The sequence below is a fragment of the Mesoplodon bidens genome (genome assembly GCF_964165515.1).
Source record: "Mesoplodon bidens genome assembly, chromosome: 9".
In the NCBI taxonomy this organism is placed as follows: Eukaryota; Metazoa; Chordata; class Mammalia; order Artiodactyla; family Ziphiidae; genus Mesoplodon; species Mesoplodon bidens.
In genome coordinates, this window is record NC_138166.1 from 100,593,593 (window position 1) to 100,607,369 (window position 13,777).

Consider the following 13,777-nt stretch of genomic DNA (forward strand, 5'->3'; position numbering starts at 1 on the left):
TTATGCAACTCAGCTTTCTCATGTGTCTGTTGCTCAAGAGACCCCTCACTATAGGTCACAGTTCATACTTCTTGGCTGGGAATTTACATCAGGCTGTAAACTTTCTTCGCAGCCCCATCTCCTTCTATTTTGCTACCTTATAAAGGACACAGCCATAGGCTTGGGGTCCCGAAAGTTCCCTTCCCCGCTCTGGCCCCAAACTCATTCTCTAAGTAACGCTGTTCAAGCTATTCAATTTTCTGAATCTTATTTTTACTTCTTTAGATATGGAGATAAGAATCTTTACTTCCCAGTGTGGCTGTTAAGTATTAAATGAGAAGAAGATATGAAGCAGTGTTCAGCCAGAAGTAATTACATGGTAGCGTAGTTCACGCCACCACGTAGCGGAGTTCACCTGTGCACTTTTCCCCACCCACGCAATGCTTACTTCTACCTTCAAACCACCGTTCACGCCATTTCCTCCCACCTGTCTGTTTGTCTCTCCACGTATCCCGTCCTCCCATCCTTTAGAGAAAACCTCCTCTCTGACCTCCTACGTGGCAACTTGAGATCATTGATCATCCTCCTCCCCTGTCAATCAGACACTCCCTCCTTGGAATCCTCTTTGCCATGGGTGTCAGTCCTTGTCTTCTCATCAGTATATGAGGACACCTGTAGAGATGAAGCCACACTGGTTTCTTCTTTTTTCCCTTACATCATCCTCTGATGCATGACAGGCACATCAGAGACATCTGACTCTACTTACTGTTTATGTAAATGGCCACCTACTCTGATGCCCAGAGTCATGGAAACTACTCCTAGGAGCTACTTTGCAGAATTGCTGTGTACTAGGCCAGTGCTGCTCAAAGTGTGGGCCATGGAGCAGCAGCAGCAGCATGAACTGGAAACTCGTTAGAAATGCAAAGTCTTGGGCTCCCTCCCCAACTTACTGAACCAGAAACTCTGGGAGTCCAGCAATCTGTGTTTTTACAAACCCTCCAAGTGAGTCTGATGCAAGGTAAAATCCGAGAACCACTGGGCTAAGGCATTTTCTGTAGCAGGTCTTTCACCTCGGTTTAAATCAGCTAACGGGAGACCATAAGCGGGATAGACAAAGCACATCTGAAATGTAAAGGTTTTGGGTGTGAACATCAGCATTGGACCCTCTCATCTGAGATGAACCTAAAAGAAAGAAAATGTAGAAGTGCTTTGGGCAATCAGGAAAAGTCCTAGATGTCCTATGTAGGGAGAAAGCCAGAAAGTTAAGGTGCCTCAGAGATAAACCTCCTACTTCTGTTTATAGTTGGGTAGAGGGCACATGATGGTAACCCAACTTCAACAATACAAATGATGACAATGCCCTAGGTCAGTAGTCCTCAAAATGAGGTCCTTGGGCCAGAAGCATTAGTATCACCTGGGAACTTGCTAGAACTCCCACTTTTCAGGCTCCACCCAAATCCTACTAATTCAGAAACTCCAGGGATGTTGCCTAGCCCTATGTGTTTTCCCAAGTTCTTCAGGCGATTCTGATGCAGGCTAAGGCTTGGAAACCACGGTGCTAGGTGCTGGGGCTACATGCTTTACATATATTTTTCCATTTAATTCTGACAATCCTATCAGTAGTTTAAGTTTTTTCCCGTTTGAAGATGAAGGAAATCAGGGTCAGATTTGCCTAAGGACACATAGCTGGTTAATGGCCAAACAGGAATTGAAACGGTCAGATTCCAAAACCCCATTGAGTATACGGAGGATGTCTTTTGGCTATCAGTGGTCACTGATGGGCCCTGGGTAACTAAAAATAATGGAGCGGTTTGAGGGGACAGGTGGAAGACAGGAAGTTAGAACTAGAGCAAATAGAGCAATCTCTATTTCAATGGATAATATTCAAACCCAGGACCTGGTAGCAAGTTAGATCTGAGGTGCCCGTCTCTTTTAAAATATCCTACACAGCTGAGAGCAATGGGTCATAGGCTATACTAACCGAACCTTCCAGCCTATACCTGGTGTTTGAGGACTTGAAGCTTTAACGCTTCGCTTGAACTACTTCAAGCCCCTTTGACATCCTTCTAAGTCTCTCCCTGTGTGCTGTTTTCTTTGCCTAAGCACCTCCTGGTGGAAGAGCTTTACTCAGAAGAGAGGAGCGACAGTTCAAAGATAGTGGGCTGGGCTTCCCTGGTGGCGCGGTGGTTGAGAGTCCGCCTGCCGATGCTGGGGACACGGGTTCGTGCCCCGGTCCGGGAGGATCCCACATGCCGCGGAGCGGCTGGGCCCGTGAGCCATGGCCGCTGAGCCTGCGTGTCCGGAGCCTGTGCTCCGCAACAGGAGAGGCCACAACAGTGAGAGGCCCGCGTACCGCAAAAAAAAAAAGATAGTGGGCTGCAGCTGATGTTTGGCAGAGGGGATTTCAGTCCCTTCAGATCACACCAGATAAATAGGCTTTCTGCCCTCTGGCAGGATGGAGCTTGTCTCAGGCGCAGCTCGGGGTCTTGTGGTTTCCTTTCACAGACAGAATCGCAGTTATTTTTCACTCTTGGTTAAAAAGAAACACCCAGACACCAAGTTCTTCTCAAGACATAGTTGAACTTAGAACGAGAAGTGAAAAATGAAAGAGTCTTATGCAGGAAGTGGTTGGAAGGGAAATGAAGGGCTGACAGGGTGCTGAGCACTGGGGAGGGTGTTAGGTAATAGATTGGGGCAGAGACCTCAGTGGGCTCACCTCAAGGCTCACAGCCAGGGTCCTTCTCCAGCTCACTTGAACCACAATAGTTCTGTTTCCATGCACTGAGGGGGTGGGGTGGGTGGGGAGGCAGAGGATGTGAGAGAGGACATTGAGGAGGACCCCAAAAAAGATACCCAAATGCAGATGATGTAAAGCAGGATAAGGGACAGGGCTTTCAAATCCATTCTTCAAATAACTCACAATCGGGGCCATGGCACTACAACCCCAAGTCAATCTCAGAGTGAGTTTCCATTGTTTTGCAAGAAAACATTCAGGATCCAAACCTGACAAGTGCCTGCCTCAATCTCCAGCCTCATTTCTACACAATCTGACTTCCTGCCTCTAGGTTCTAGCCATCGTTGCCTTCCTTAATACCTGAGAGTTCCATGCTGTCACTTGCCTTGGAATATGCTGCTACTTATTCCTGGAAACACCTCCAATCCCTTTCCTCACTCACTTTTCAAGTTCAGCTCAAACAAATTTACTTTTTCTCAGAAGTCTTTCCCGGCTACCCCCCTCCCATTAGTTTAGTTTATCCTTTATACATTCCCAATGGCACCCTGGCATTTTCCTTCATAACATTCACTATGCTATAGTCTTTGTTCAACATCAGGCTTGCCTAAGGAAGGAAGAGGTGATGGTGAAAGGTAGTGATGGTAAAAATCTTGTTTTCTTAAAAGATAGAACCAGAATTCTTCTGGAGTGCAAGTATCTATTCGAGAAAAACACCATGGTTGATATGTTTGGAAGGAAAATGAGACCCCAAAACCAGATACAGCTAGAACCAGGCCAATCAACGGGAAAAGAATTTCTTTGATTTAGAAATGAATAAGATCACTCATGAAGAAATGCAAAAATTCTAAATTAACTATTATCAAATAGAAGCCAGCAATAACTTAGATGAGAAAGATTAGTGCCAAATATGTAAAGAAGATTCAATATCAGGAAATATTTTCATATAATTTAATGTATTATAAAGTTATGGAGCAACATAATCCAATTATCACCTTAGTCTTGGAAGGTAATTTGGTAAAATTCAGCATCTAATAACTAGTTACTTTTTAAATTTCCATCTCAACCTCAAAGCCCACACCTTATTTAACTGGAAGCATTGAGGTATTGCCACAAAAGTTAGAAACAAGTTAAGGAGGCCTACTATATTGGGATTATTGAACATTCTTCTGGATACTAGCCACAATAAACAAACAGTGGACAAAATTGGATGGTTTTTTTCAAAACTCCAAGAGGAAGAGGTAAAATGATCACTTTCGGCCACATAAAGAACTTCTACAAATCAATGTCAGAACGATTAACAATAGAATTTAAACATGAGTAAAAAACATGACAAGATAATTAAAAAAAGACATAGTTCTTTAACATATGAAAAATAACTCGACCACATTCATGTTGAGTAATGCATATAAAAATCACATGAATACAAGTTTTCATTGATCAGATTGGCAGATAAAATCATAAACACGGATATGGGGAAATTAACAAGATGCTGGTGTAACTAGTTCGGTTAAAATTTTTATTGTGGACAATCCAGTAATATCTATCAAAATTACAAATGCATCTACCAATTGTCTAGCAATTCCATTTCTAGGAATCTATTCAGGTGATCCAATCATCTATTGCTATATAACAAATCACTCCAAAACTCAGTGGCAAGAAACAGCAGTTTTATTATGCTCATGATTTTGTGTGTCAGGAAGTCGAGCAGAGCACAGAAGTTTTCCCCTACCTCTTCTCCATGCAGACTGGGGCTTCAGTTGGTGGGGACACTGGCCTAGCTCCACACCTCTGTGCCTCCCTGCTGGTCAACTGTGTTCCTTGATTCCTCCCTGTTACATCTTTTGGGGCTGGAATGTTCCAGATGGCTTCTTCACGCCTTCACCAAGGTGACAGCGCTTTACTCCTGGTGGTTTATTTTGTTTGTTTGTTTGTTTGTTTGTTTTGCGGTACGCAGGCCTCTCACTGTTGCGGCCTCTCCCGTTGCGGAGCACAGGCTCCGGACGCGCAGGCTCAGTGGCCATGGCTCACGGGCCCAGCCGCTCCGCGGCATGTGGGATCTTCCCGGACCGGGGCACGAACCCATGTCCCCTGCATCAGCAGGCGGACTCTCAACCACTGCGCCACCAGGGAAGCCCGCTCCTGGTGGTTTTGATTCCCGAATTCACCACAGTAATGTAAAGTCAGAGGAATTTAAAGGGATTATTGTCAGCTTTGTCCACTGAGAGAGGAAGCAGATCAAAGAGCAGTCACTGTGGCTACTGAGTGGGGGTGACTGTGTGGGAATGAACTGGTGACAGAGTTGGTAGAACAGTCCACACTTGAGGTATGTCCATGTCCAATTCCAAGGAGCTGCCAACTATCTTTACCTCATGGTACGAGATGTTCCAAAAGGAGACGATTGTGAGCCATCATTTGAAACCATAGACAAAGCAACATGATGGAAGAAAACTCGAAATAGACATCTCTTTGGGTTCCCTTGCTTGCAAATATACCTCTTTTTGTAATGTAACACTGCTGGTAATTGCATCTTTTAGTGGAATGCTTCTGTTGATGTCTTTTGTTTGATGTAAAATGTCTTTAAAATTTTTTAATTAAAATTTTAGCTATTAGGGATTTCCCTGGTGGTCCAGTGGGTAGGACTCCGCAGTCTCAATACAGGGGGCCTGGCTTCAATCCCTGGTTGGGGAACTAGATCCCGCATGCATGCTGCCACTAAGAGTTCGCATGCCACAGCTAAAAAGCCCGCATGCCGCAACTGAGACCCAGTGCAGCCTAAATAAATATTTTTTAAAAATTTAGCCATTAATCTTTATAGTTATTCCATGAGATGGCCCTTCTTACAACTCTGAGAATCCTTTGGAACTAGGTCTTCGGCAGCTAGTTCTTTGCAATGGAAAGCTAACAGTTCCTCACACTTTTCAGTAGACAAGTTGCTTAATCCAGCCTCTTTGAAAAGATCCAGGTTGGGTCTTTTGTTGTTTGTTGGGTTTATTTGTTTGTTCACTGAGTTTTTGTTAGGCACCCATCACTTCGGTGAAACTTTGAAAGTCAGGCGTCCATCCTTCCTTCCCTGCTTCACCAGTTCACCCCACACACTTTCACCTGCACTGAACAGACATTGTGACGGGTCTTTGATTTCCCTCCACCCTCCACCAAACCTCTTTTCTTTTTTTTTTTTTTTTTCTTTTTGCGGTATGCGGGCCTCTCACTGTCGTGGCCTCTCCCGCTGCGGAGCACAGGCTCCGGACGCGCAGGCCCAGCGGCCATGGCTCACGGGCCCAGCCGCTCCGCGGCATATGGGATCCTCCCAGACCGGGGCACGAACCCGTGTCCCCTGCATCGGCAGGCGGACTCTCAACCACTGCGCCACCAGGGAGGCCCCAAACCTCTTTTCTTTTTCTCTTTTTCTTTTTTTAAATTGAAGGAGGGTTGATTTACAACATTACATTAGTCTCAGGTATAGAACATAGTGATCCGAAATTTTTACAGATTATATGCCATTTAAATTATTATAAAATATTGGTTATAGTCCCTGTGCTGTACATCATATCCTTGTATCTTTATTTTATACCTAGTAGTTTGTACCTCTTAATCTCCTTCCCCTATCTTATCCCTCCCCCTGCCCTTCTCCCCTCTGGTAACCACCTGTTTGTTATCTGCATCTCTTTTAGATTCTACATATAATTGAAAGCATACAGTGTTTGTCTTTCTCTGACTGACTGACTTCACTTAACATAATACTCTCAGGTCCATCCATGTTGCTGCAAATGGCAGCATTCTTTTTTATGGCTGGGTAGTATTCCATTGTGTATATACACAACATCTTCTTTATCCATCATCTGTGGATGGACACTTAGGTTGCTTCCATACCTTCAGTATTGTAAATAATGCTGCTAGGAACATTGAGATGCATGTATCTCTTCAAGCATCAAACCTCTTCTAAGAAACTCTAATCAGTACAAAAACATGTTTTAAATTACGTATTTGTCTTCTTTTAATTTGTGAGTGTAACTTGAATTCATAATGTATATTTAACCTTTCATGGAATGATGCAGAGAAGATGATTCCAACAATTAAAAACATAGCTAAGCAACATGGGAAGGAGACAGGATCCAGTCAGGAAGCAGCTGAGATATAACCGCAGTTCACTCCACATCCTCTTTCCCAGCCTCACATGCGATGTGATCATTTTTACTAGTATGCACAGTCAGATTTGCTGTAATGGATTTTCAATTCAGATAATGAATTTGGGGTAAAGCTGTTTATAGCAAATGTTCAAATTGTGGGAGTTTGGACGGTGAGGGACACCTATCACTACCTGCAACTGAGTCTAGGACAAACCTAAACACCCACGGTAATCAGAGGGAAATGAAAAACTATTTTTAGAAATACTGAAAAAAGTAAATTGTCTGGCTATAAAATGAATTTTTTTTCATTTATTTTATTCCTCCTACAAAATAGAAGCCCTTTAGAAAACAGGGTGAAAGGGGAAATTATGACTTAGAATAGCAACAGAAAAACTTAAGTTCTAAGGAATAAACTTGGTAAGAAATATGTGTGCTCTACATAAAGAGAGACATAATATTCTAGTGAAAGACATAGAAACTGCCAGACATTTTCCCACAATGTTGTAACACTTTACACTCTCACCAACATTGCAGATTTCTGATTGTTCCACATCCTCCCCTGCTGTCTATCTTTATTTTTTATTTTTAAAATGTTTATTTTTTTTCCTCCAGCTTTATTGAGATACAGTTGACAATAAAACTGCAGATATTTAAAGTGTACAACTTGATGATTTGATGTAGGTACATTTTGTGAAATGATGATCACAATCGGGTTAATTACCACATCTATCACCTCCAATAGTTACCTTATTTGTGTATGGGGTGAGAATGATTAAGATCTGTTGTCTTAAAAAATTTCAAATATACATGGCAGCATTATAGTCACCAGGCTGTACATTAAATCCCCACAACTTATTTATCTCATAACTGAAGGCTTTTACCCTTTGACCAGCATCTCCCCAAACCTCCAACTCCTGGTAATCAACACCATTATACTCTCTGTTTCCATGAGTTCCACTTTTTTTTTTTTTTAGATTCCACTTATAAGTGAGTTTATACAGCATTTGTCTTTCTCTCAGTTAATTCACTTAGCATATGCCCTAAGTTTCATCCATGTCTTTGCAAATAACAGGATTTCCTTCTTTCTCACGGCTGAATAATATCCCATTACATACAGTTTAGACATATTTATCCATTCATCCATTGATGGACACAGATTTTTTTTCCATATCTTGACTAGTGAATAATGGTGCAATGAACATGGGAGTGCAGGTATCACCTCAAGATTCTGATTTTGTTTCCTTTGCTTGTATATCCAGAAGACGGATTGCTGGATCATGCAGTAGTTCTATTTTTAACTTTTTTTTTTTTTTTTTTTTTTTTTGCACTACGCGGGCCTCTCACTGTTGTGGCCTCTCCCGTTGCGGAGCACAGGCTCCGGATGGGCAAGGCTCAGCGGCCATGGCTCACGGGCTTAGCCGCTCTGCGGCATGTGGGATCTTCCCGGACTGGGGCACGAACCCGTGTCCCCTGCATCAGCAGACGGACTCTCAACCACTGTGTCACCAGGGCAGCCCTATTTTTAATTTTTTTAGGAACCTCCATACTGTTCTCCATAGTAGCTATACCGATTTACGTTCCCACCACCGTGTGAATTCTCCACATCCTCACAAACGCGTCTCTCCTGTCTTTGTGATGATAGCCATCCTAACAGGCGTGAGGTGATATCTCATCTGGTTTTGATCTGCATTCCCCTGATAATTAGTGCTGTTGAGCACCTTTTCATGTACCTGTTGGCTATTTGTATGTCTTCTCAGAAACAATATCTATTCAGGTCCTTTGCCCATTTTTTAATTGAGTTATTTGTCAGGATACTTATCCAATAACCTTCTTTTATAAACCAAAAATATTTTGGGTATTCAAAAGAGCAATATTTTAAGCTTTTGTTCCGAAAAAATGTTTTTATATAGGTACTTCAGTGACTTTTACATGTGATTTAGAAAATTGATGGGCTTTGAATTTGATATTGAATTATATGTGTTTGCATAAAAAACAATAATAGGTCCCTGTTAGTATTTTGACACAGAATGGTTTGTTTTTAGGAAGAGATTACTGATATTAAGTAGAAGACTGTAGAGTAAAGGATGTGGAAGAATGCAAAACAGTGATAATAGTTAGTGTGTGACAAAGCAGTGGTGTCCACCCGTGTCCCGGGACTCCACTGCGTGTCCAAACCTCTCTTATAATGAGGTCGGGTCCTGTGATTGTTTCTCATCAGGGGTTGGGAGAGAAAGCAAAGTGCATCACTACTAATCTGGGGCAGTTAAAGGCTATCTAAGTCCCACATTTTCTCTGCCTCTACTGTGGTGAACATCATATAAATAAGGGGAAAAAAGCATTTGAGTGATTTCAGCTTTAAACCCTTGGTCATTCTGCCTGAATGTAGACACTCAGATTATTATTGTAGACACTGTCTAGATCGTTGCTTCCCAGAGGTGCCTCGCTGACATTGCAGAGCTGGACAGGAAGGAAACGCAGGGAAACCATGAGTGAGTTATTTCCAAATGCGCTGATGGACGTGACTGTTACAGTCAGACAGACATGGGCTTCTCCCGGGTTCCCCTTTCTGTACTCTCCCCGCTCTGCACAGTGCCCTGTCCTGTGCCCCTCACACCCACGCTCTTTCTGCCCCCCAGCCCAGTGGCACTTGCCTTTAGGACAGTCACTGCTACGGTGTGGATGAGGTGTCATTCCTCCTGGGAGGAGTTGAGGGGTGTCCATTCAGGCAAACCTGTAACTGCGGGGACACAGCCCGGGTGGGAAGGAAACAAATCTACCAGCATCCCTGGCGCCCCCTTTTTTTCCTGTCCAGTTTAATTGATTCAAACATTGGGTTTTTCACTATTGAGAAAAGACAGTCCACGCAACAACAAATTATTCATTAAATTTTGCCATTTTAACTATTTTTTAAAAGAAAATCAGACACAGGCATGTGCCGGGGCTCACTTGCAGTGGGGAAACTCAGTGGAGATTCAAGAGAGGAAGAAGCAGACTAGGTTTCCGGTTTTCTGGTTTGTTTTTCTCTTCAAGCTGAACGGGCAAGTCACAGATTTCACTGGGGAGGCTTCTGTTTCTTTCAACAATAACTCAGGTAAGCCCACACTCAAGAAAGTTCTGCAGTGTTGACTTCTAGTTCCCAGGCTAAAGAAACAATTTTTAAACAAATTTGCCCTATTTTCGGGGAAACAATTCAGAGTGATGGCACTTGGCTTAAGTGAAGCCAGTTTACAGGACCTGTAAACTTCGTGGACTTTAGATTACCCATTACTGGCAAAGAGAGCTTCCTTTGCATAGAGCCAATAAAAAGTGCTAACCGGGAAGAATTTGATCATTAACTCATGCATTGTCTCTGCCTTGTCGCTTGGTACAGGCTGCCAGTTTTAAGATACTTTTCTCTGCGTAGGAAAAGGAACTAAATGGCAAGGCTTCTACATGGTAAGAGGAAAATTCAAGTAATTAACGGATCAAATGAAGTGTATTTCTGGTTTAAAAGACAGTGTACTTTTCTGGAGTCGTGTTCTTAATTCACTGAGCCTCTCAGCAAGGACTCAGCGTGGAGGGAGGGGTTGGGTGGGGTGGGGAAGGAGAGAAGCAAAGAGCAGTCTGAACCTGGGACCCAAGGCAGACCTAGAAAGGACGCAGAGGGGAGGGAAGGTGTGTGGCCACGGAAAGCAAGAGTGGGCAGGGAGGTCCTGCAGGGAGGAGGGAAAGTGGAGGAGAAGCGGGGCGACAAGCGAAACCCGTTTTCTGACTCACTGGGTCGACTCTGAGCAAGTGACTAAACTTCTCTGTAAAACAGAGATAGTACTTCTTCCCACCCACCTCCTCAGCTTTGTGTAGACAAATGAGGCATGGATGTGAACGTGCTCTAGAAATATAAGGTTCTCTCATGAGTCATAACTCAAAAATGATAGTTTTTTCATTGGTCTCTGGTCTCTCTGTCCCTCAGGAGCTGCCATGGGCCAAAAGGAATGCAGTCACTCTGGTAAGAAAGTGACTTCCTGTGTGTGCCTGTTTTACCCATTCTGTGCTTATTTTGTATAAAAATCATGCTATCCTCTTGAAGCAAAGTATAAGCGAGCAGCAGTTTCTTCACTAGAGAGAATCATTTCACAATGCTCATTTCAGTATTTTCCTGGTCTAACCATTTCGCTGGTGGTCGGGACCACACCTCTGCCCAGCCACGGTCAGAGGAGCCGTCTCTGGTCCTGGAACAGTCAGGTTACTTTCCCCACCTGAAGACGGAACCCACTGTCTTGGCTACATGTCTCTCATCTCCAGAAAATTTGCCTTTTACAGGGCCAGAACTGGATGATATAGGCAAATTTTGAATGACAAGGTGTGTTTTTACTTCTAACTCATCCTCCAAATATGTTTTTCTAGGAGCCAACATGGCAATGCCCTGCAGACCTAGAGAAATCTAGAGTTTTAAAAATCATTATTTTATTTGATGAGTTAGCTTCTATTTCATAAATACCATACATTGTGAGAGTATCTTCTCCCAGACTTTTCCTTATCATTAAAAATATTCCATTGGCATGATCAGTGTGGTAATAACAAAGCAAGCTTGCTCTTTTTTTTTCACCTTTGTTTTTTTTCATTGAAATATAGTTGATTTACAGTGCTGTGTTACTTTCAGTTTTACAACAAAATGATTCAGTTATACACACACACACACACACACACACATACATATGAATAGATTTTTAGATTCTTTTCCATTGTAGGTTATTACAAGATATTGAGTATAGTTCCCTGTGCTATACAGTAGGTCCTTGTCAGTTATCTATCTTATATATAGTAGTGTGTATATTTTAATCCCAAACTCCTAATTTATCACTCCCCTGCCCGTTTCCCTTTTGGGTAACTGTAAGTTTGTTTTCTATGTCTGTGAGTCTATACCTGTTTTGTAAATGAGTTCATTTGTATCATTTTTTTTAGATTCCACATATAAGCGATATCATATGGTATTTGTCTTTCTCTTCTAAGTAAACTTGCTCTTAGCAGGACCATATACAAAGAGTCAACAAGCTCAACCTGCCAGAGGGTCAGAGCTGAGAGTCATTCTGGTGGGCAAAACAGGAACCGGCAAAAGTGCTACAGGGAACAGCATCCTCGGGAAGCAAGCATTTGAGTCCAGGCTGAGTGCCCAGTCCCTGACGAAGACTTGCAGTAAAAGTCGGGGAAGCTGGGGAGACAGAGAGATGGTTGTTATTGACACACCAGACATGTTTTCTGGGAAGGACCCCTCTGATTCCCTGTACAGAGAGGTACAGAGGTGTTACTTACTCTCCGCACCAGGACCCCACGTGCTGCTCCTGGTGACACAGCTGGGCCGATTCACCACGGAGGACCAGCAGGCTGTGCAGAGGGTGAAGGAGATCTTTGGAGAGGATGCCATGAGACACACAATTGTCCTCTTCACCCGCAAGGAAGACCTCAAGGGAGGCTCCCTGATGGATTACATCCATGGCTCACATAACAAAACCCTAAGCGAGCTGGTGGCTGCATGTGGGGGGCGAGTGTGTGCCTTTAATAACCGTGCTAAAGGGAGCAATCGGGATGACCAAGTGAAGGAGCTAATGGACTTGACTGAGAGCCTAGTGATGGCAAAAAGGGGTGGCCACTACAGCAACAGGCTGTACAGCCAAGTAACGGGGTCAGAATGTGGAACTGTGCAGTCAGAGGAAAGCTCACAGGATTTCAAAGAGGACTTTGTAAAGTACATGAAAATTCAGAGACGTTCAACCATGATCAAACCCCTAATCCTAATAGTGATGTGTATTTTATTCTGTATTCAGGTGTTTGTCAGATTGCAAATTCTGTTATTTTGTGTATTGCATGGAATGTGCAAATTCTTTTACTGCTTACTGTTTAGCATGTGCAATTTATTCTGTAGCTTACTGTTAATTATACCCCGAAAATTAATGATAATTTTTAGAAAGACCATTAGACTGGAATGCAAGACTCCTACATTATAGTTACAATCAGTGGTTCTTTATCTGCTGTCATTTAGTGGGTGAATCACACACTGTACCTCCCCTGTAAAATACAGTGCCTGACGGCACTAAACGTTTGTAATTCTGGGAAGTGCTTAGATCTTAACATCGTTCTATTTGTTAGTAAACCAAATGATTTTAAAAGTTATTGTTTGTTTTGAAATATATCTTTTGAAAGTTGTAAACATAAAATTCCTCTCATTTGCAAACTCTAAAGTCAGTCTTATGTTCCTAAAAACTCCTTTTCTTCTTTATACTATTACTATTTCTATGGAATATAACAAACATAACAATAAAATTTCTACTGGGTACAGTAAAATAACAAGTAAGCTGTAAAATTCCTGAGATCACATGTCTTTAATTCTGTGCTACGGTTTTATCCTCAGAAGATAGTAAGTGAACACATGGCTCATTTCTGTAACACAACCAATTCATGCTCAACAATCACACGCGGACACACTCACACATCAATAGTCTGTTTTATGTGCATCAAATTTGCTTAACATTGAAAGAGGCTCAGCCAGATTTTATCCCTGGTGCCCATTCCCAGTGAGCATTGAAACACACATAGAGGCTTACGCTACAGACAAGATGGTGGACTGAATATTTTGGAGCATCATCCTGTTAAATGCAACTAGAATTTTTTTAAATAAACACAATCTTTATGACTGATGAGCTCACTAGGAAATTAGGAAAACTCTAAGAATGAAGCAGACAATACACATAAAAAGGATGTGGAGCTAAAAGGGGAGTTGAGAGCCATGAGGACAGGCAAACCCAGAAGGCAGGGTTTACCTACAGACAAACGCCTACATCGATCCCAAGATAAAGAAACTCAGCCTTGGGTTCTTGGTAAAGTTAGAGAGCTGATTCTGAGGTCTCCGATCCCCAGAACCAAACCTATATTAAACCTTCCCTAATATTATAAATTCTAATAT

At 42.6% G+C, this 13,777-nt stretch overlaps 1 protein-coding gene across 6 annotated transcripts; it reads left to right on the forward strand.

Moving 5' to 3' along the window:
- The first annotated feature begins 9,716 nt into the window (after positions 1 to 9,716).
- GIMAP2 (GTPase, IMAP family member 2) lies at positions 9,717 to 13,124 on the forward strand. Of its 6 annotated transcripts, none has more exons than XM_081244059.1 (4): positions 9,904 to 9,931; positions 10,211 to 10,275; positions 10,790 to 10,825; positions 11,848 to 13,124. In XM_081244059.1, exons 2-4 carry the CDS (start codon positions 10,257 to 10,259, stop codon positions 12,819 to 12,821), a joined length of 1,029 nt encoding a protein of 342 aa, XP_081100185.1. In that variant the 5' UTR covers positions 9,904 to 9,931; positions 10,211 to 10,256; the 3' UTR covers positions 12,822 to 13,124. The 6 variants fall into 6 exon arrangements, with proteins under 6 accessions (XP_081100186.1, XP_081100187.1, XP_081100185.1 ...); XM_081244056.1 differs by having other exon boundaries at positions 9,908 to 9,931; positions 11,830 to 13,124; XM_081244058.1 differs by having other exon boundaries at positions 9,908 to 9,931; positions 11,845 to 13,124.
- Positions 13,125 to 13,777: the final 653 nt, after the last annotated feature.